The sequence below is a fragment of the Centruroides vittatus genome, unplaced genomic scaffold (genome assembly GCF_030686945.1).
Source record: "Centruroides vittatus isolate TY-2023 unplaced genomic scaffold, ASM3068694v2 contig_347, whole genome shotgun sequence".
In the NCBI taxonomy this organism is placed as follows: Eukaryota; Metazoa; Arthropoda; class Arachnida; order Scorpiones; family Buthidae; genus Centruroides; species Centruroides vittatus.
In genome coordinates this window covers 2,125,912-2,149,649 of record NW_027122171.1, presented here as the reverse complement: position 1 = coordinate 2,149,649, position 23,738 = coordinate 2,125,912, and the positions used below count along the sequence as shown (strand labels likewise).

The following is a 23,738-nucleotide window of genomic DNA, read 5'->3' as shown; positions in this document are numbered from 1 at the left end:
CAAAAATTACTTAAAAATTATTTTATTTTAATATAACAACAATTATTAATTTTATATAATACCGTGATAGTCATACTAATAGAGTGTAAGCCATCAAATTCTTTGTCCCAGGGGTTGAAACGACCGTGCATCATCAGTGAATGATCCCACATAACTCGAGGTTTAAGGACATAACCACATCGACCATTCTGTTCAAACATTGCAGTATTAATATGTGATGCAGTATCTGCAGAAAATTATCATTGAATAACTATTCATTTTCACAAATAAAAAAATAATTATTAATTTAAAATGATTCTAATAAATTAAAATTGATAAATTTAATAAGGATAGTAATAAATTCAAATATATTTTATATTATATACATAAATAAACAAGTTAATACATGACTTTGGTGTACAATTTTTTCACTTTCAGACTAGGTTACTCAGTACAGTTTTATGGACAAGTATAGATTTTCATTTTCATATATACAGCAATTACAATTGATTCATTACAAACTTAATGACCATGTTTATAAAAATAATTATGAAATATTACATGTATCTTAAAACTCAAATAATATATTTATAATATATAACAGAGTATACCTTCTGTTTGATAATTTAATGCCACCATCTGTAATCCAAATGCCCAGAATATTACAGGATTAAAGTTAGAAGAATCAATTCTCATTCCTGCTGGATATGTTCTCATCAGTTGTGTTTCACAATGAGTATTATTTATTAAGGAATTGTAAACAGAAATTAACATATTTGAAATATGAAACCAAAAACTTCTCTTATTTAATACAATTAATGGAAAAGCAGTCAATATCAGAATTCTAAAACTATTTTAATGATTATCCATCCATATTAATATTTATATTAAAAGAGGTATATATTGTTCAGAATAGGATTCATAATTTCTGGGATAGAATCAGTAGTTAGGAAATACTAATTTATTATTACATAAATAGTTTCTTTAAATCATCTAAATTTTTCAAATTTTAATTTAAAGCACTATTTGCAACGGATCAGTTATACAAAGATATAGTTGCTCATTTGAATTAAAAAGCATTCCAATTTTTAATTTCTGCATTTAAATTCTTTATAAGCAGTTTCTCATGCTATGAATTTAAACTGGAAAAATTTAATGAATAGTTTTATAAAAAGCATTAGATTATGGATTTCTGAAATCATCTTTTTTTGGAATTTCGGTTTGATAGTTCTTGTTCTATGTTTTTTAAACCTCCAATTTTATTTTTGGATTTCTTATCAGAAGTTGAAAAGGCAATTTAAGAAGCAATTATAAAATATATTTTAAACAAAGAAAAAAAACAGTTATTAAAAATCGCTCAACTAAAAGGTTGAGTGATTTTAGTGACACAGCATAAAAATTAATGGTGTTCAGACTAGTGAGACTCTACTGTATATTCAGGATAGTCCCAGGAAGAATATAGGCCACTTTTTATTTCCAAAGTCATTCTATTTTATAAGTTTTGATAGAATTATGATATCATTTGTAAGAGTAAATAGTTCCCATCTGATTCTTATCAGATCTTTATCACAAACTAGCAGACCCGGCCATGCGTTGTTGTGGCTAAAAATGTAACTATTATAAATGTATAACACTTCCCTGTGGAGAGGGAATTTCAAAAAATCCCTTCTTAGTGTACATTCTCTTGACATACCCTATTAAAATGTAATCAAAAACATAAAAAAACCACATCTAAAATAGTATAATAGAAGCGGAGTTCTTCACGGTAAGCCTTAATCCTGTCCATCTCCCCCCAGTGGAGGGGGGGAATTTCGACACGTATATTATATAAAAACACGTGCATATTCGAATGCAACGTTGTGTCAAAATTTAAAAGGAATCAGATAGGAACCAACTAACATTACATTTTCATTTATATAGAAAGATGATGATCTGCTTTATTTCAGCCCCACAGAAAGCATAATGCCGCACAGAAAAGCAAACTTAGGTCGTCGTACTCGCGGAGTTAGTGCCATCTGTTGGACATAAAAGCCTTAATCTTAGATGATATCTTTTTTTTAATTTATACGAATGTTTAACAAAATAATATACAGCCTGTGTCCACCCTGAAGGTCCATTCTAAATATTGGTGAAAGAATTTTTGAAATCGGATGAGTAGTTTCGGAGATTACCCATTACAATGAAAACACTTACCTCTTTATATATTAGTATAGATAGGAAGTTTTGCCTAAAGGCCTTTTGCACAGTTCACTTCACTTCACTAGATATGATGTGAAGTGAACTGTGAAATTAAATACAATAGGCTAACAATGGTCAATAGGTCATTAACAGGTAAGTGTACATCAGCGAAAGTTGATTGGCTAGCCTGTCATTTGAGGAAAATGTATGCAATACCAAATGTATAACCATTGCCATTTTGACCTGTGTCACTGTCGTAGAATTTCTTTTGATATAAAATTTTTTCTAGTCAGATAACACTGCACTGGACTTTTAGTTTGTTATGATTTTGTGTTTTCTGAACTGAATTATGAAGTTTACTCTATAGTTTCTGCAAAACTTTCTGGATTTATATATATATATATAACAAATTTTGAATTAACCAAACAAAAGTAGTAGTATACCTAGTATAACTCCAGCAATATATAATTAACCAAATAACGTTTTCCACCTACTTTCATAGGCCTTCAATTGGAAAACTGAAGGCAGTCTATGGAAATAGGTTGAAAATTTTTTTGGTTAATTAAACATATTTCTAGAGCTATACAAGGTGTACTGCTTCTTTTCTTTGGTTACTTCTCCAGTTTTGTGAAATTATTTTGTATGGAACATTTGGGATGGAGAAGCTTAGAATAATTGCATTTTGTCTTGAAATGAGTCAATGGAATTATACAATAAATTTCTAGAAAAAATAATGAAATAGTATTTTTAATGAAATTTCATTAAAATTCTTGGCAAGTACCAAAGTTAGAAAAGTTGAAAATTTTGTTGTCCTGAGAAATTTGATTTAGAACTAACTTATGAAGAAAGACTACTAGCTGTGACTCCGGTTTTAATGTATTGGGATGTTCGGAAAGTAATTTCGTTTTTTTATTACTAGAGAAATAAGTTGTATTTTTACTAGCCAATTTCATTTTAATCCACATTTTCATTATATATTTTGACAGCTGACATTTTAAGGCTTATTTGTAAAAATTTTGTTTGATTCCGTACAGTTTTTTTTTCCGGGTGTCCCATCAAATATGGAAAATCGAAAGCATCATTTTCGGCATATTTTGCTTTTTTATTACCAAAAAATCAAAATGCTTTTCAAGCAAGAAAAAAGTTGTGGTACATGTATGGAGAAGATGTGTTGAGAGAAAGACAGTGCCAAAACTGGTTTATAAAATTTCATTTTGGCAATTTCAATATTGAAGATGCACCACATTCTGGATGGCCAGTTGAAGCCAATGAAAACAAAATAAAGGTACTGATTGAAGCAAACTGCCGAATAACAACACATGAAATTAATAAAAGATTAAATTTGTCAAATTAAACCATTTAAACCAATTTGTTTTAAGTAATCATAGTTTCAAAGCTCAATATATGGGTTCCACATGTTATTAAAGGGAGATGCCCTCTTTGGTGGGATTTTAAGGAAATTTTTTGTTTTGAGTTTTTACCAGACAAGTTAACAATTGATTCGAAAGTGTACTGCCATTGAGTAAACAAATTGAGCAATATCATCAAACAGAAAAGGTCAGAATTGATCAACAAAAAAGGTGTAGTGTTTCACCATGATAATGCCAAATTTCACACAAGTTTGGTAACTTGTCCGAAACTGTTACAGCTTAGATGGGATGTACTACCACACCCACCATATTCACCAGATCAGGCACCCTCGGATTATTACTTATTTTGGTCTTTACAAAATTTTTTAAACTGTAAGACATTTACTTGTAATGAAAATTGACATTTACAAGTAAATGAAAAATTACTTGGATCTGTTTTGTAAGCAAACATCAGAACTTTAATAAACATGGAATCATGCTACTACCAGAAATTATGGCAACAGGTATTTGATCAAAATGGTCAAGAAATATTTTATTGAATTATATATTTATTATAAAAATATTGTTTTTTTTTTCCATGGAAAACAACGAAATTACTTTTCGAACAATCCAATATATTAACGTCTATCGTTTTTAATACTGAATGTGTGACTTTGATTTTATCTCCGATTGGTTTTGTTATGTAATTCTGAGAAAAAAATCTGACAGATTTAATTCTCTTACTTCTCTGTTACACAATTGCATTTGTAAGATGCCAATGGGGGAGAAAGGGAGATGTTAAATTGAAATCTTGTCAAGATGAATGATGGTGTCACTGTAGTGTAGGTGTGGTTGTCAACACCTAGTCCAATGGTGATCTAATGGAAATCAAATGGCTCCAGAGCAGACTAGTCAGAAAATAATAGTAGTGGTCAATGGAGCAAAGATGAAGTAAAAGATAGATAACCAGATTGGGCATGAGAAAGGAAGATATCATTATTCAACCTGACACTGCATTTTGACTCTAACTGAATGGTGCTGATCAAACATTGAGGTTTTTGCTCATATCTTAAATTATAACGGTGTGAGATTCTAGACTGAGTTTGAACCCATTATTAATCATGCTAAAAATATTTTTTTAAATAGAAGAAAAAGAAATTGTAATAAATGAATGCAATGTGAATGTAAACAATGTGTCTCAATGCACTTGGGTCTCACGTGTTAAGCAATAAATCAGTGTCAGGCTAAAGAGTTCAAACTTTGACTCTGAGATTCTGGGCTCAGTTTTCAATTAATTAATTAGGTTAATTATGAAGTGGAAAAAAAACCGATATTTCTCTCCATCTGGCATTTCTGTTGCTCTCTGGTCAAATAAACATAAGACGATCAAGTATCCTTACACAATTAACAATCTTTTTCCTTTGTTTTGAGAAAGGTTCTAAGATAAGTCCCAACACTTGATTATTGATGCAGGTGAACTTTGACATTGTTTAAATTATATGGTAATATGAATCACATCACCTGGTAGAAAGTATAAACAATCCGCCCAAGTCATCAAATTCTAATGGCTCTCACTGGCTGAACCAATGACACATCTCAAACTTAGGACCACAACGGAAGTCACCTGACTTATTTCCCACACTCAGTGAGGCTAAAAAGGGTGCACACCTGATCTTCAGAGCAGACTCTCCCTGAAGCTGGACAGAAGTGTGAGATCCATGATTTTTAGGGATATTAAAATCCATTATTAATGAAAATGTTTAAATAATATCAGTCATGATCGTTAGAAAAACATCGCATCAGATGTGGATTGAATGACGTTCTCTGTAAACAAATGGATGGAAATTTTAACAGTCAGCTGTGAAACGAAAACAACCGAACAACCTATTGTGAAAGGAGAGCAAAATAAGTGACTCCATTATGTCAACAGAAGTCATTGCTGAACTCACACCTGCAAAAGCAACTGTCGTATTCTAAACAACTGACAATCTCATGACCAGGTTCCAATGCAAATAACATAAAAGGACAGGACGCCGGGAGTTAAGAGCATTCATCATAAGGAAGAGAGGAAGTTATACTTTTCATAGTGGCCACTCTAGTCCCCTGGACCTCCATCGAATGGACCCGATCCAGTCCCACGAGAAGACACCAGTTGGAAGACATTCATTAGCTACGAATCTTCCATACGAGAAAACGAACATCACATCAACTACCAACTAATATTAGTGGTATTAGTAGATATTTGTAAACATTCTCTCCGCGGTCAAGAAATTAGGCACACCCCATGCGGCATAGGAACTAGATTAGTCGCCGCTTTGTAAGATGTTATATTTAACTGCATTTAAACGTCTACTGTATAATCCTTATGTATACCATAGATTTAGAATATATTAAACCCTGTCTGCCTGTCTTAATTGAGCTAAAGACACTTTATTGACTTACCCACTGCGCTCCCCATTTCGAATTAAAGACTCTCCTATGTTAAAGCCATCCACAGACCACGTGAGCAGTCTTTGCCAGACTGTATCCAATTAAGTGGCATATAGGGCCCCCTATAGCCCCCAGTATCTCACAGAACCTTCTGTCCATCGCCCAGCTCTCATCTTGACTGGCTTCCATCTCTCCACTGAAAGGATCAGAAGATATTGGCCCATTTAAGAGGTATTATAGATGATGTAAACTCTCTCTTTCTGTCTATTAGGTATAAGAAGTTAGATGTTAGAATTTGTTTTTTGAGATTATATTTGAGACACTGAATATGTTGTACAGCTACCCTTGACATATTTTTTAACAATGCAACTTCTATTTTGTTTACCACCTACTACTAAATTAATTTTGTGATAATTGAAAAAAGCACAAAAATAAAAATCAAAATACTCAATTGAATGAAACAGATTTTATTTTAAATCTTATCTACAAAAGAAAAAACAAAGTTTTTATATTTTACACTGTGACAAAAGTAGAGCTACCAAAGGAAGTATGCAGATTTGTCCAGTATTTTTAGGACAAAATATTAGTATTTTGTGGTGTAACCAGTGCTTCTGATAACTGCATCACGTCTACATTCCATTGAATCAACTAAGTTGTCAAGCATTGTTTGGGGAATCTCTTACCATGCTTTTTGGATGGGGAACCACAATTCATCTGGATTTGAATATGTATACTGGTGTATACAGCGCTCAATGCCGTAGATTCTCTATGGGGTTTAGGTCTGGCGATTGGACTGGCCATGTCATTGGTTTCACCAGAAAAAGGTGAATCTTTTGCTTTACCAAAATTCCCTCTGCAGAGAAACATCCCCATACCATTATGAAACTATCACCATGCTTTATTGTAGGAACTGTGTATTTTGGGTCATATCTCATGTTCACTGGTTGTTTGACATATATACATCACTAGAGAAAACATTGAATTTAGATTCATCACTCCATAACACCTTGGACTATTTTTATTTGATCCAAGTGATGTGTTCGTGTGCAAACTTTAATTCTCAACTTTTTGTTTTTTGCAGGGATGAGTGGTTTTTTGCTCGTCATCTCCCATGTAATCCAAAACTAGTCAAACCTCTTTGTACAGTCCTTAAGTGGGTAACCCAGATATAAGCTTAACATTTAATATGTGAAGCAGTCAAACAAGGGTTGGCTGCATTCATATGCCTAATCAAATGATCTAACTAACTGTGTTGTTATTTTTTGTGCTCTACCTGATGTTTTGGCAGAAACAATGGTCTCATATATTTGAAAATGCTTCACCATTTTTGCAAGAACAGATTTATGTACATTAAAGATTTTACCAATTTCAGTAAAGGTCTTTCTTTTCTTTCAAATGCATATCTACCATTCTTTGTTTGATATCATTTGATAATTGTATTTCTTGAAACAACTTAGTTGTGTATGTGTATATATATATATAACAACACAACAATATCACATTAACCCAATACATATAAATTAATATACAACCAACCATCAACCATAATAATCGGGCAGATTACAAGCAACAAATATTAAATGTGGAAATTATATGATACGGCGTTAGGTGCCATCTATTTACGAAAGTAGTAGCTATGATTTTAGATTTTAAATTTAGAATTTAGTGTAGTCTGGAATGAATCAGCCCAGAGTGAAAGTCAAATGCAACCTCTGCTTACCATGCAGTGCACTGACCAGTTATGCCACCCGGACCTCTGAGCAACTCCTCTTCTCCAGGCATTTTTAAACTTTTAGATATAACCATCCAACGGTTACAGTTGATGGTTGGTTGTGTATTAATAACTTAGTTGATTCAATGGAACGTAGATGTAATGCAGTGATCAGAAACTCTGGTTACATCACAAAATACTAATATTTTGTCCTAAAAATACTGGAAAAATCTGCATACTTCCTTTGGTAGCTCTACTTTTGTCACAGTGTAAAATATTATAAATCAGATTTAAAATAAAATCTGTTTCGTTCAATTTAGTATTTTGACTTTTTTTGTGCTCTTTTCAACTATCACAATAATAAATATTTAGTAGATGGTAAACAAAACAGAGGTTGCATTTAAAAAAAAAATATGTCAAGGGTAGCTCTACTTTTGGCCACTACTGTATATACCTAGCTATATGTCTGTGTGTTCATTATCTTGTAATTAATTATTTGAAATATTAAACTTGTTGTTTTATTTAAATGGGTTTCGAGATCAATTCATTTGAGGACCGCTCACCCTATCGGCATATCCACAACTCTCCCTGCTTGAATGTTAGATAAAGCACTCCTACTTAACGTTAATTTACTATAATCGTGAGGCAAGATGTGATGGAACATTCTTGCCTGGTGTCAGGAATCCTGATTAAGGACAGAGATCCTCCAATCTCTCGCTCTTCTAACATTTAAAGCCATCCAGTGACACAGTGAGTGGACTTCACAGGTCTGACACCGGAAAGAGGGTAGCCAGAGCAACCACCCCGGCTTCTCACAACTCTAATGCTTTTATACATATGATTGAAGTTAAACTGAGTTGGGAAATGGGGGAGGTTGATGTAAGGAAAATGTTGCATTCAACAGTTAACATTTCAAAATGTCAGAATAGAGAACATAACAATCAAAAATACAAGAGCAAGATTTGAAGTTCCATAAACATCTCCCGGTCAGAGTCGAGAGACTGTTTTGTTGGACACCTAAGATTGATCTTTCTTGTGACCAGATCTGATCTTATTTCCACCTAAAAACAAGAGAGTAGACCAACCGGGAAATGATGAGAGAATTGGAGCCAATTGGAGTAAGGAATTTAGGGATGAAATTCTTTAAATATTCCAAATTTCAAGGATAAAGCACAGATTTTTACCATTTAAAGTGATGCGTGCACTCCTCTCTCTATTCTCTGTGCTCCAATCCTCACTGAAGTTCCATTGTTCCTGTCTGCACTCCACTGGACTTGTTAGTGATATAGCTCTGGGGCCATCTACACCTCACAAACTTTGCTGGAACCAATGGAATTCTCTCAAACTTTGTTAAAGTGATACCTGACTATAAGAAAGTGTAAGCTCCCATCTTATATCAAAATAAATGGGTTTCATTTGTAAAGGTGCTTGTGTCAGTGTGTCAACACCACCATCCACATACCATTGTAAACCCCTCATACATCTTGACTCAAGTCGAACTGATCCCCCTTTCCTGATCAGCAATCCTCATAATGACCAGTATGATTCTGTTGTTATCAGGAAAAATATGATGTACAGGGGCAAGACACTTCTAATTTGAGGTGAAGAGCATTTATTTTAAATTAAATGAATTAAAAATATAAAAAATTGCAGTTAGGCATTATGATGATGTCACAATTAATATTTGCTTGTTAAATTATTTTATTATAATGTAAATTTATATAATTTATATACATATATAATAAAAAATTATTTAATAATAATTTAATAAATGGTAGAAACAGTTGGATATGTGAAGAATGTTCATCTGAAAGTATTTTTAAACAAATGAAATGCAATTTAATATTTTTTAAAAATTTAAGAATGCTTTTTATATTCATAAAATCAAAATAATTTTTTATAAATTTTATTGAAATCTAATAATTTTTAAAATTTAAATTATTAAGCATGCATAATAAATCTTGCAATAGCAAATCAAGATTTAACAATTAAACAATTAGCACAGTTCTTTAATAGTTGCATATATTTAAGTTAATGTTTCATTAATTTACCAAAATTAAATTCAAGTAATTCTATTATAGAAACATCCAATAATCACTTAAATGATCAGGCTATATTTTTGCTTATTTAAATAATTAATATAAAGTAATTTGCTACTTGAGGTAGACATTAGGTGCCATATCTTAACTAAATTAATAATTATTTAATAATTTATTAAATGATTTAGAACCATCTGGAAGAAAAGAAACTGATCCAGGGCAGGGCTTGAACACACAGCCTCCACTTGCTGTGCGGTGCACTTGTCAGTTGTGCCACTTGGACCCTGAGCAAGCCTTCACTTCTAGATGTATTTAAATTTGAATATGACTTTACGCAGTTAATCATGGTGCTGACTGGGGACAACTCCTATGTCCACGACCTAAGAACAACGCCACCATGGCACTCAGCCAGCTAACGTTTTCCTTGACAAAGTGTATATATATATATATATATATATATATATAAGTATAACAAACATCTCCAAGTCCAATAAGTATATAGAAACATCCAACAATTGCCTAAATTTATACTTATCAAGCTTTGAGATGTTTGTTATACTTGTAATTCTATTATATTATAAATGTACCACTAAAACTATTAAAGGATATGTAATAAGAGCTAAAGGATGTCTTTTGCATAACTTTTTTGCAGTGTTTTCATTTAATGATGAAACTTGATAACAAGGAGATGATAAACATGGTCTTTTTCCAGGAGATGTTTCATGTTTGGTTTCTAAAAATATACACTATATAATCCATTAAAATTCTTTAATAATAAAATATAAATATAGTAATTTTAAATAACCTGTTTGAAGAGGTTGACTTAATGGTGTAGGAACAGAACTACTTGCTGGAAGAAGATTCTTTCTATTTGCTGTCTTCTTAGCTTTGACAGAATTGGTGGGACTTGAACTAGTAATGAATCCTAAATATTTAAATATTCTCTTAGAATTATATTACTTTTTTTTTATGTATGTTATAAAACATAATAATTTTAGTAATAAAATATAATAAAATAGATTTTTAAAAATCTTTTTAAAAATATTTTAAAATGTACAGATTTATATCATATTTTGATTAAATTAACAACTGCTACTTTATTATTGTCTAATATTAATCAGTTGTAAACACTGCAAAAACCTAACAAACCAGCAAGCAAATTATAAGTTAACGAAGTGTGAATGTTTTTGCCATTAAACGGGTGAAACAGACATCATGAAGCAACAAACTGCTGAGAAAACATGGGATTGCCAAACACATGTGTAAGGAGAAGGGATGTATGATGTAAGAAAAGAGAAGTGGGGTGTTTATATTTCAAAGAAAAACTTCCAGGCAGTGGGGAAAGAGTCATCACAATAGTTTATGGCTGCATGATGGTGGTGGCCTTATAAATTTCCAAATTTTGATTAATCTTAAAATAAATGCTTTCACATGAGTCAAAATTATTTAATAACATATCAGTATTTTTGAGCTCTTTGGACATTTTAATTTTTTTTAACTGTGAACTGGAATTGAATCTTGCATCATTCGGTTAAAATTTTCTTTTGTTAGCAAGGAAATTTGAATCCAATAGGTTTGTTGAAGAAACGTAAATCTGTAAATTTCTGTTTTTATTAAACAAATAATTTCTAAAACAGATTCATGATTTATAATTATGGTAACATTTATTTATAGTCATGGTTTGCTTTACTTTAAATACACAAATTCTGATTCTGACTCTGGAACATGGATTGTGATTATAGATATTGGCAAAGTATTTACTATAGTACACCTATCCCTCGATTTACACGGAAGATAGGTTCCTGAGAAAAACGTGTAAATCGAATTTGTATCTTTTTGAATGTAAAACTGTGTAAATCGAAAAATATGCAAAAAATGCATAATTTCCTTGTTTATTAATTATGAATTTTTTTCAATTTTTTAAAGGTACATAAATCAAACAAAAATATTGAAAGGCAAAAAAATATATTCTTTTATTAATTAAATACAAAGAACAAAGGAACAAAAAATAAAATCTGAAAGATTCATAAAAATGTAATGTAATTGTGTAATGTAATGTAATATAAAAAATGTAATTAAAAATACAGTCAAACCTGTTTTTATGCGGTCTTTTTTTGTGCGATTTTTTATACGATTTTTTTTTGTGCGGTATAGTTGGCGACTAGTCTCATGCGATTTGTCATGTCTCACGTTGACTTTGTGAAGTTTAAGGCGACAGGTAAAAATAAATGACTAGATTTTCTTAATGTGACAAAGTAATTTATTATCGCACTAAACAAGTTCATTGGATCCCAACAACTACAAGTAATTGACTATACACACATACGCTACAATATTTTCTAACGAACAAAAGATCAATGTGCGCGATAACTATACGCGGGCCGAAACTTACAAACTAATACTTATGCTAACTACAACTAAGGAAAGACAAGAAAATGGAAGATAGAAGAATGAGAGAAAATAGAAATACCCAGGATTTTCCTGGTCTTAAAGACTTGGGTGAGACACAAATCTGATTCTTTTCTTGGGGTTAATATTACACCTCGATGTTATGCGTCAGAGCTCTTCAATTTCTTTACTAGTTCCTTGGGGGTGAATGTAGCCTTCAATCATCTAAAATTCGATCTGGTGGCTACCCAAATTCCGCCCTCATTCTTCGGGATTCAAGTACAAGTTTCCCTTCCGCAACTCAGAGGTCTCCGATTAGCGTGCTAGCTATATCGAGCCTTCCTTCTGTCCGCCCGTACTTGTTGAGTGTCCCGACCAAAGTATCTCTACTCTTTGTTCATCGGCTCCAGGGCCTTGCCTCACCCTTTGTTTACGTACTCCTTTTCTCAGAATTGGCAATCCCACCCAAGGGGTAATGAACCAGAAAGACAAAGCAAGAAAGTTCTAGAAGGGGATGAGACAAAGGATAGGGAAAAGAAAGATATTAAACTAAACTTAAATCTATGTTTACAATAAAAAGGTATAGCGTACAGCTACAACTTATTATAGCTAAATAAACTTATTATATCATAAATGAATTTATTATAGTAATATTATTGCATGAATATGCGAAAAATGAAATAATTTATTTTTTAAGTCAACAAAACACCACCTGGACAAAAATATGTAAAACAGACGATAGATGAGACGATGCAGTCAAGTGCTGACATCTGTTGTCAATATATTCTATTTCGTACGGTTTTGAGTTATTTTCTATGTGAGACTTTTTTTATGTGGTCTCTATTGACCGCATAAAAAAAAAATATTTTTTTAATTGTGTTGCGAAAACTATTTTTTATAGCCACTCGTGAAGTTTCGTGCGATTTTTTTATGCATTTTTTTTATGCGGTCCCTATTCACTGCATAAAAACAGGTTTGACTGTAATGTAATCGTTTGTTACTTATGAATATGAAAAATTAAAATTTTCTGGTTTAAAACTATGTGCAATGAATGCAACTTCGTGCGTATGGGGGAGTACCCTATATCGGTTTATCGGTTACTATTTAACGGATTGAAATAAAACTGTCACCTAGTATCCTAAATATCAACTATAACATATAATTAAGGTGGATTGGAATATAGATGTAGATTAGAGTTAAAAATTGTTCCTTTTGATCATAGCCAGTTTATTTTCTACATTTATTTTTTAAACCGTGTAAAAGCGAAAACGTGTAAAAAAAGTGCCGTGTAAAACGAGGGATAGGTGTACTTACAAACAGGACTGTGCCTAGAATGATGACTGCCTACATGCAAAAATAATTCACTGTCTCAAGATTAATAGTTCTGGCCCAACACTTATGTCTTTTAATTTCATTATTTTTTGTTCCTATCCTTCTTTATTCGACATACACTCTCTTGCTTTGTCTGGACTATGCCAAATCATTTTGTTTTGTAAAACCTATGGCATATAATAAACTGTTCATGATGATTGGGACTACCGTTGTAATATATTCACTGTAGTTTTTTATGTGTAATGTTTATATTGAATAAATTGGCTCTTGACAACTTAAGTGAGAAAAAAATCACATGCAGGAACTGGTATGTATGGTCGTCGGAATTAGATTAAGAAGGATGGAGACGGATTCTTATGAACAAGTAACAAGCACGTCTTTATTGAACAAGAAGGGTACAGAACTGAATTGTGGTGCGCAGGTGTGCTACCAACATAACATATAAGAGTTGCCAGAGATAGTGCTGCAATACATAGCACCATCCCCTCCTAAGGAGAATTACAAACAAACATAGTCTTGTAAGTAGGTAGGGGTTTTACGATGTCTATGACTTGATTCTTGAGTATTAGAAGAGTCTGAAGCTAAGGCAGAATCTGAAGATGAATTTTTCATGTTATCTTTCTGAGGAATGTTTTCAACTATTGGATTATTTTCTTCTTTTTCTTCCCACCACAGCTGAAGAGGAATGAATGAAGCACCTTGAGATTTGACGGATGCAGTTGATCGAGATCTCAGTTGATCAATATGACGTTTCCATACGGAACCATTAGGAAGCTCAATGTTATATGTAACAGGTGAAAGTTTCTGAATAACTTTACCTGCAACCCAATATTCTTTAGAACAAAAGTCACGAGCAAAAATTGTGTCTCCTATCATAAATGAACGCTGTGGACGAACTACGTTGTTATTCGATAATGTTAAAGGACGAAACAAATCTAGTTTTGAGCGAAGTTTTCTGTTGAATAGCATCTCACTTGGTGTTTTACCAGTAGAACAGTGAGGAGTAGAACGATATGAAGTAAGAAATTGAAGGAGGGATGTCATTAAATCCTTTTCACGAATTAATTTTTTTAAAGAAGACTTAAACGTTTTGATAAATCCTTCAACTGCTCCATTAGTTGCAGGATGGTACGGCGGAGAGAATGTCTGACAAATTCCGTTCTGAGCTAAAAACATTCTGAATTCACGAGATGTGAATTGAGAGCCATTATCAGAATGAACATGTAATGGAAGGCCATGACGACTAAACCAAGATCTAAGTGCCAGAATAGTAGCAGAAGAATCTGTGGATTGCATTATTTGAATTTCAGGATATTTAGTTTTTGCATCAATACCTATTAGAAACATTTTTCCAAGGAATGGACCAGCAAAGTCAATGTGCAATCTACTCCAAGGCTCTTCAGGAATTGGCCATCTTAAAGTATTAGTAGAGGGAGGATTTCGATGGTATGACTGACATAAAATACATTCTTTCACTGTTCGTTCTAGATCACTATCAATGCCTGGCCACCAAACAATTGATCTTGCTAACATTTTCGATTTAACGATACCTTGATGTCCAGAATGTAATTCAATGAGAACATTTCTGCGAAATTTTTCAGGAACAAATATTCTATCACCCATAAATATTAAGTTTCCTTCTAGAGAAAGGGAATCCTTGAATTTAAGAAATGGCTTAACAGTTGTATTTATCTGATGCCAATTATTCTTGATACACTTATGCAAAACATTGAAAAGTTTATCTGTACGACATGCTTCTATAAAGGCACTATTGGTAAAAGGAAGGGAGTCAAACTGCAAATTAAATAATGAACTTGGAACTGAGTTACTAAAATCTTCTATGAATAAATCATTAGTAGTATTTCTGGAAAGGCCGTCAGCTATGATATTAGTTGCAGAGGAGATGTACTTGATTGTATAATTATAGTCATTCAATATGATGCTCCATCTTTGTAGTCTAGCAGCTACAATCTCATTCTGTCCTCTTTTATCACCGAAAATTGCAAGTAAGGGCTTATGGTCTGTTTCTAAGATGAAATGGCGACCAAGAAGATATTGTCGAAATTTCTTGATACCAAAAATAATGGATAATGCCTCTTTCTCTGTCTGAGAATATCGACGTTGAGCAGGTGAAAGTAAAGCATTAGCAAACGTAATAGGACGTTTTACATTGTCGATAATATGGAAAAGAACAGCGCCGACACCAAATTGAGAAGCATCTGTAGCCAAGTATAATTCTTTGTTAGGATCATAGTGTATAAGAAGTGTAGCTTGTTTTAATGAGTTTTTTGCACTTTGAAAAGCAGATTCATGTTCTTTTGTCCAGGTCCAAGAACATCCTTTACGTAAGAGTTTGTAGAGAGGGTGTAGATAAGTAGACAGTTTAGGTACAAATTTAGAATAATAGTTCAACATGCCTAGGAACGAACGTAGAGAATGGACATTACGAGGCTTATGAGCTTTTAATATAGGATCCAGTTTTGAGGATAAAGGAGCAATTCCTTGTTTTGAAATCTCAAATCCTAAGAATTTTACAGAATCTTGTAAGAATTTGCACTTTTGTTTATTTAGTTTGATTCCTTCTGCTTCACAAATGGATAGGATCCTTTCAATATTACTGAAATGGTCTGAATGATTTGTACCAGAAGTAACCAAGTCATCAAAATATGGTTGCGTTTTCGGAATTGTGGAGAATAATTTCTCCATAGCTCTTTGAAATAAAGCAGGGGCAGATGCAATACCATATAAGAGACGATTGCACTTATACAATCCAAGATGAGTATTGATAACCACTAAATTTTTACTTTCATCATCCAATTGGAATTGGTTATAGGCATCACTTAAGTCAAAGGTAGAGAACTTCTCACCTCCAAGTAATTTCATGGAAATCTCTTCCAAACGAGGTATTGGATGGACATCTATTTGTAACATCTTATTCAGGGTTAGATTAAAAAGTCCAGCTATCTTAACACTACCATCATTTTTAACTACTGGAATTATAGGTGTAGCCCAAGCACTGTTGGATATCTTAGAAATTACTCCAGCCTTTTCTAACCTAGATAACTCTGCTTCAACTTTATCCCTGAGGGAAAAAGGAACTGTCCTTGGTTTCAGAAAAATAGGATGTGCATCTGGTTTTAAGGTTAAATGAAGGGATATTGATTTAGAACATCCAATACCATCAGAAAATACAGTAGAGTATTTGTCTAGTAGAGTAAGCAGATTAGAGTTTGTATGTGAAATCCTAGGAGTAATACTGTTGATTTTACATGAAAGCTTTAACTCTCGAATCCAATCTCTTCCAATGAGATTAGCATTACCATGACGAACCACATAAAGGCGAAGTTTATGGCGAGAACGATTGTAAAGAACTGGTACTGTGATAAATCCCAATACATTCAACTTGAAATTTCCATATGTGCAAAGAAAATGTTTAGACTCATGTAAAGAAAAGGATGATAAGTCTCTGTTGAAAGTGGATTCAGAAATGATGGAAAGTGGGGAGCCAGTATCAACTTCAAAACTAATGTTCTTCTTGTTAATGGATAGAGTGAGAATAATAGGTGGAACTGGTGTGGAGACATCTTGAATATTGAAAAGATTAAAATAAGTTGAATTATCTATCTCTGAATAACCATTCGAATCTTTGTTGGTACGAGATAGTTGGTGTACGCTCACATGAGGATGCTTAGTTTTTCCACAAACCCTTGCAATATGACCAGGTATGCCACATTTATTACAGGTAAATGTTCTAAATCTACAATTCTCACGGGAGTGATCTTTGCTTCCACAAGATCTACAAATGTAACTACCAGTTTTCTTTGTTTCGAACTTAGTTTTATCTCTAGAACTATTCTCACTAAACTCCTTCTTTCTGTTAGGGAACTTTGTGGAACGAATTTTAAAACAATCGTTTTCGAGTGGCAATTTATTGAAACGACCTGCATCAATCAGAGCTTGTTCCATAGCAATAGCATAATTGATCGCTTTCTGAAGGTCTAATTCCGACTCATTTTTAGCAAAAAGATTTGAACGAATTCTAGGGTCGTACAAGCCTGACACAAATTGATCTCTTAAACGTGTTGCAAGGGAGTCTCCAAAATCACACTTTTCGCTTAAAGATTTTAACCCAACTATGAAATCATTAATCGATTCTCCTTCTTTCTGTACCCGGCGAGTAAAGTTCACTCTCTCGGAAATTATACTAACTGATTTATTTTTATGAGATCTCATTATACTTTTTAAGTCAGAAAATGTCTTCGAAGAGGGTTTATCAGGTTGACAAAGGTTTCTTAACAATTTATAAGCCACCGGTCCCATCTGACTAAGAAGAGTAGCCACCATTTTTCTATCGTCAGTGATATTAGACGCTATAAAGAATTCTTCCAATTGTTCCACATATTCATCCCAATCACTATTCACGTTATACGGATTAACGTTAATCGTTGCCATTTCCGAATAAAGGAAAGAAAATAATGATAATAAGCAATTCGGTAACTTACGGGTCGAAGGTTCAAAGTCTAGCTTGAAGGTAGCCACGTGTTGACTTCGTCGAGGAAAAAAAAATAAACAATAGTATTCTTGCTGAAGCTTGAATAAAATTGAAGAAATAGACTATCTTTAACCCACCTCGTCGCCAGAATTGGTAAGCATGGTCGTCGGAATTAGATTAAGAAGGATGGAGACGGATTCTTATGAACAAGTAACAAGCACATCTTTATTGAACAAGAAGCAGTACAGAACTGAATTGTGGTGCGCAGGCACGCTACCAACATAACATATAAGAATTGCCAGAGATGGCGCTGCAATACATAGCAGGAACATCTTTACTGGGTTTTACTGTATAATAGCAAGGTTGCAGCCAAAGTTTTCATCTCTAAAACATCGAGAGATTGAGCACCACTATCTTGTAAATGGCGCTTGACATTCAGGTTTTAGAGATGAAAACTTTGGCTGCAACCTCACTATTGTCATTTTTATGCCTCTAGTAAATGCCAGGTTCACCCATGCATTAAATTTAAAACGTCCCTGCACACTGTTTTCTAGACACACATTTAGTCTCAAGTTCCTCATCCACAGGCTGCTCACTCAGCATGGAAATAAACTGTTCCTGAAAATCTGTAAACAGAAATTCATTCCTTCATAGCATGGCAATATACTTCAGCATGTGCTTCCACTACAATATGTAGCCTGCCATAAATGTAAGCACACATTATAGATGGATTGTCAGATGGCAATGAGGTCTACTTGTTGAGCTTGTTACCTTGTATTTTTATTCTCTGAGTGAAAAGTGGGACATTTAGACATCCCAGTGGGATAAATGGGATAATACAGGATATGTCATGCATAAAGCAGGATGTCTGGTCACCTTATATTAGGGCACTCCTATCTTGGGCACTTAAATAAATAGCTGCAAGATGGAGTTTGATTTACATTAAAATTTGTGCAGTTTTAATGGGCAAGCAAGGTATTACTGTAGTTAAAACATTTCTTGTAATTACAAAATTTAAATTTAAAAAATTATTGAAACATTTTTTATAACATAAAATAACACATACCTCTAAATTTAATAGCTTGACAATAGATTACAATTTCAGACAGTTCAGGTGCAATCTGACTGCTTGATTTTTGAGGTTTTGCAATTTCATCATCTGTATGCCAAACATCAGTTGTCATGTCTAACTGACTACGAGGCCTTGAAGAAATTCCAGTACAAGGACTCAAAGCTTTATCTTTTCCAGATCCAGATCCTTCTTGACTAGATATAGATTCAGTTCGAACTAAAATAAAATATTTACTAATTAATATAGAAAATGTATACTATAAAAGACTTTTGATATAAAGAATATTTTTTAATAAGTCTTTTTTCTTTAAAAAAATGCATTTAGAGTGCCCTGGCATACTAGAATGCCAACAAGAATGCTGATAATGTTTGTCAAAGGATAAAAGTAAGATGACTTCAAAGATTTTTTTTTTTTTATTTGGTCTTTAGCAAAATGTTAAATGAAATCTGATAAATAGCTAGATTTAATTAATTTTATAACTTCAGTATGAATTCTTTGTTTGACTTAATTTGATTAATGTTGTTTGATTAATTTTATGTGATTTGAAGTTTAATCTACTATGTTACTATTAAATAATAGTAAAGTAAATTACCTATTTTTACTAATATCAAGTGACAGATGTTACAATTGTATATATTGTGTATGTGTGTGTGAGAAAATAGAATTGAGAGAATAAAATTATTCAGAATCAAATTCTGAATAAAATTCAAAGAGAATGATATCTTTTTAAAATTATTCAGATAGTATATAGTATATTTGTTAGTGATAACAACAAAAATTTACAAATTACATAAAACTTTTTTATCAAATTGTTTTCTATTGTTAAGAAAGTAATGTAAATATTAATACTGTGACAAAGCCATGGCTTTATTACAAAACTAGCAGTTGAGCCTGGCATTGCTCGGACAAAATGTAATAATAGCAAAGATTGAGATTATTAGATTACAGCCAATCTTACCCATTTTCCCTGGGTGCAAGAATTAGGTTTCTCCTCTTCTGAGACTAATTAGAGAATTTTTAGATATCTGCTTACCACACCAGAATAACGATAATTAAGGCTCACTGTAACCACTAACTGGTTCATAGTACCACTAAATGATGAACAACAAATGTTTCTGTAACCCTTTCTGGGTTCTTCAGGTTTAAATAATACCAAAAGTAAGCTGGAACTTTCAGAATCATTCATAAGTATAAATTCGAACATAAAATTGAACATTAAGATGAAAAGTTCAAATACAGCAAACTTATGTGCATACGCTCCCTGTGTCAACTTTAAATACGACGGAACACTAAATATCATTGAGAATTTTTAGAAGGGTTAGAAATGTGTTTGATTTCCTGCAAAAATTAAAAAAGTGGCATCTAAAGTAGTACAGTAGAAGCTGAGTTCTTCAGGGTAATCTTTAACTTTCTTCCTCTCCCCCACAGTAGAAATTTCTGAAAATCCCTTTCTTTTTTTAATGTGCATTCTTGTGACATACCCTATTAAAATGCAGTAAAAACACAAAAACCCGCATCTAAAATAGTATAATAGAAGTTGACTTCTTCGGGGTTAAGCCTTAATCCTCTCCCTCTCCCCCACAGGGGGAATTTTGAAAAAACTCTTCTTAGTGTACGTTCTCATGACGTACCCTAACAGTCCTGTGTACCAAATTTCACCTCTTTAGGTTTAACAGTTTGCTCTGGGCAATGATGAATCAGTCAGGACATGTAATTTTACATATATATATGTATATATATATATATATATATATATATATAGATAAATATCAAGAAAAACAAATGTTCTTCACAAATTACTGAAATTAAGAAAGAAGAGCTAACTGGTTAATAATAATTTAATAATTAATGTATTTATTGGACTTCAATTTGAAAAAATTTGAAAGAGAAGATCAGATATGGAAACCTTAGTAGCAGGAGGCCCCTAAGGTTTATTAAATGTAAAAATTTTACCTTCTAATAATTCTTCATCATCATCGTCATCATCGTAATCATCATCATCATCATCATTTAAAGAACCAGTACTAGTTGTTGATATGATACTGTTGGTACGACTTGGAGCTGAGACAGCCTAAAGAAAATTACAATATTCTTTAATATATATTCATTATAATATTATAATACATATATAATAAATTAATGTGTATAGATAATAATACAGTCAAACCTCAGATTTCAAACTTAAGTTGTTCCCAAAAGTTGTTCAAAAACTAATTTGTTCTCAAACTGAAACAAATTCTCCCATAAAAAACAATACAAATTGGATTAATCTGTTTCCAATCTCAAAAACAAAATCCTTTCTTTTCACTTTTTTATTATTTTTAAATTTAATTATTATTTTTAGTTTTAATTAACTGGCTACCTAATATCAATAAATATTAATATTATAATATATAATAAATTAAATGACAAAAATTTATTAATATAACTTAAGCATATAACACAAATTCTCGAATGCCATTTATATTATGTAAATGTCAATTAACACAGTTTTTATTAATTAATTTGATTTAAATTCAACTATGGCACATACCAAAAAATGGAAATAGTATCTTTCCCATATGTGCATTGAAATGTAATTTAAATAGCAATATCATCAATGATTCATCATGATGCGAGGCCTCTTGCTGATTGGTTGGGCCGTTGATTTTCTTCAACATAAGAAGTGTGAGGTGCGCGAATACCGTATACATAGAAACTAAAAATTTTTAAAATCAGAATCTTTAATTCTCATAACAGGATACAGGAAATTTTGTAGGATGCCAGCTAAAAAATCTCTATCCCCGACACACATATATTAGTATAGTGACTGACAATATAAAGAGAATACTGACATAAGTTTAAATCTCACGATGATTCTTTCTTTACAAAAATAACTATCCTACTAAGGGTAATTAAAATATATGTACACCTTACTACTAAACTTATAACTAATTATAATTAATGTAGGACGATAGATAAATTTAGAACAATAAAGTAAAGAATAGAAAGAAAAAGAAAGAGGTACCCAAGAATTTCGGCATTATTCACGGTGCAATATATATAAGTTGGACGGATCACTTCCTAATCATGAAAAATGTTAACTTCTTCTCTAAAATGTGGATTACTTAACAGACTTGGACGAAAAAATTACTCTTGTACGTTTTCATGATCGGAGATTTTCACTTCTTTTCTTCGGACCTCTTTGTTGTCTCCACGCGGTTCCAAAGACGTGGTGGAGAGGTCCTGTTCATGTGTCTTTCCTTGTCCAGTCCTCTCGAAAGAATGAACTCATGGTTCCCGTTCTACCCTGAGGGCCGCATACCGCCCCATTGTCCTTAACGGCGTAACAGCAGGCGGTCTCTTAAGCACCAGTTGGGAGAAAATTCCAAGAAGGGAAGATAATAGTGTAGCGCTTCACCGCTATTAACTATATGTATATATTTATGTATTTTTTTTTTGTTCGATTGTTCTATTTTATATGTTTGTTTTTTCGTTTATGTCGCGTCGCGTATATGTTTTTGTATCGGGTTTTAGATGTAACGCACAGCCATTTTGTTGTGTACCGTACCGTCTGTTGTCGTCATTGCTGTGCCGCGGTTTTTGATTGGCTATTTGGAGGATCACGTGGGAGGAGAAGAAAAAGCTCCCGGATGGTGGGAGATAAAAACGGGTGACTTCCATGTGTCGAGGCATTTTTTCTTTGTCTTGGATCGGGGATCTGGAGCGGTGAAGAGACGAGAGAAAGGATTCGAAGCAGAGCAGCCGATCAGGAAGAGAAAAAACAAAAACCAGTGAGAAGAATCTCATTTTGTAACAACGTGTCCCGCGAAATACGGTGACAGTATCTACCATCTTGTAAATGTTTGTATAGTTTTTTAAGGTTTAATCGCGTATTAGTTTTAGTCTCGTGATTAATTACTGTTGTAATCATAGTGTTATTGTCATCCTTATTTTTGTTAAGAACGCTGTTTGCCTGTTTAAATCAGGCGATCAATCCCCCTTTTTTTGTGTGTGTAATTAATAAACCTTTGTTTGTTTATCTATATGCTTCTACCGACTATTCATTTCCACTTTCTTTCATACCCGCAAACCACGTGCTTGCGGAGTCTACATTGGCGTCCGCGACAGGATAGTGAATAGTCGGTTTAGCGTACATCCCTCATTTCATTTTCGTTCAGTCCGTCGCACATTCCAGGCCCTACTATTTGTATAACGTATTCGTCGCTGCGCTGCACATCTTCGGTTTTGAAAATTTTTTTTTCTTTCCTTATGGAAAGCCATACTGTAGTATCATCCGGATTGGCAATGGAGGGGATCAGTAACGTCCCTATTGTTACCGGGTTCATGGGGATGATCCCATGCTTTACGAATTCGCCAGGCGATGTTTTGGATATATGTCGCTTCTTTCAAACGGTGGAAAACGTGGCGTCTCTCGCAGGTTGGGAGGAGCAAGTCAAAGTAACCGTGGTTCAGGCCAAGCTTAAGGGTGAACCACTGTCGATGTTTTTTGACCTAAGGGACCAAGGCATCACGAGTTATGACGAAATAAAGAGGGGTCTCATTAAATGCTTCGATCGGAGGGACAAAGAACAAGATCCTTTCAGTCAAGTCCTAAAAATAGCCCAAAAGAGAGGAGAGAAAGTCTGTGAGTACGGAATCCACATAAGGTCTTTGTTCTCGCGCGCCGTGGCTCGTAACAGTAACTTGGCCACGCTCCGGGATAACGCTGTGAAAGAGTGTTTTTTGAGAGGTTTGGCCACTGACATCCGGAGGCAGGTAATGCAAA

At 33.1% G+C, this 23,738-nt stretch overlaps 2 protein-coding genes across 3 annotated transcripts in view; both read right to left on the bottom strand.

The window, feature by feature from the left end:
* The window catches only part of LOC136974351 (1-phosphatidylinositol 4,5-bisphosphate phosphodiesterase epsilon-1-like), a 43,964-nt gene extending 20,666 nt beyond the window's left edge, over positions 1 to 23,298 (bottom strand). Inside the window, exons 1-7 of the mRNA XM_067269204.1 lie at positions 23,107 to 23,298; positions 20,924 to 21,041; positions 18,965 to 19,186; positions 10,492 to 10,611; positions 10,299 to 10,419; positions 591 to 718; positions 63 to 226 (exon numbers count right to left, since the gene is read on the bottom strand). Of these exons, the coding sequence (XP_067125305.1) occupies positions 63 to 226; positions 591 to 718; positions 10,299 to 10,419; positions 10,492 to 10,611; positions 18,965 to 19,186; positions 20,924 to 21,041; positions 23,107 to 23,298 (1,065 nt within the window). The remainder of the gene's footprint in view (positions 1 to 62; positions 227 to 590; positions 719 to 10,298; positions 10,420 to 10,491; positions 10,612 to 18,964; positions 19,187 to 20,923; positions 21,042 to 23,106) is intronic.
* Positions 20,924 to 23,738, bottom strand: part of LOC136974308 (uncharacterized) — a 290,946-nt gene continuing 288,131 nt past the window's right edge. For both annotated transcript variants that reach the window (XM_067269150.1, XM_067269149.1), the window contains exon 34: positions 20,924 to 21,041. The gene's annotated coding sequence lies outside the window, so the exon portion shown is untranslated. The remainder of the gene's footprint in view (positions 21,042 to 23,738) is intronic.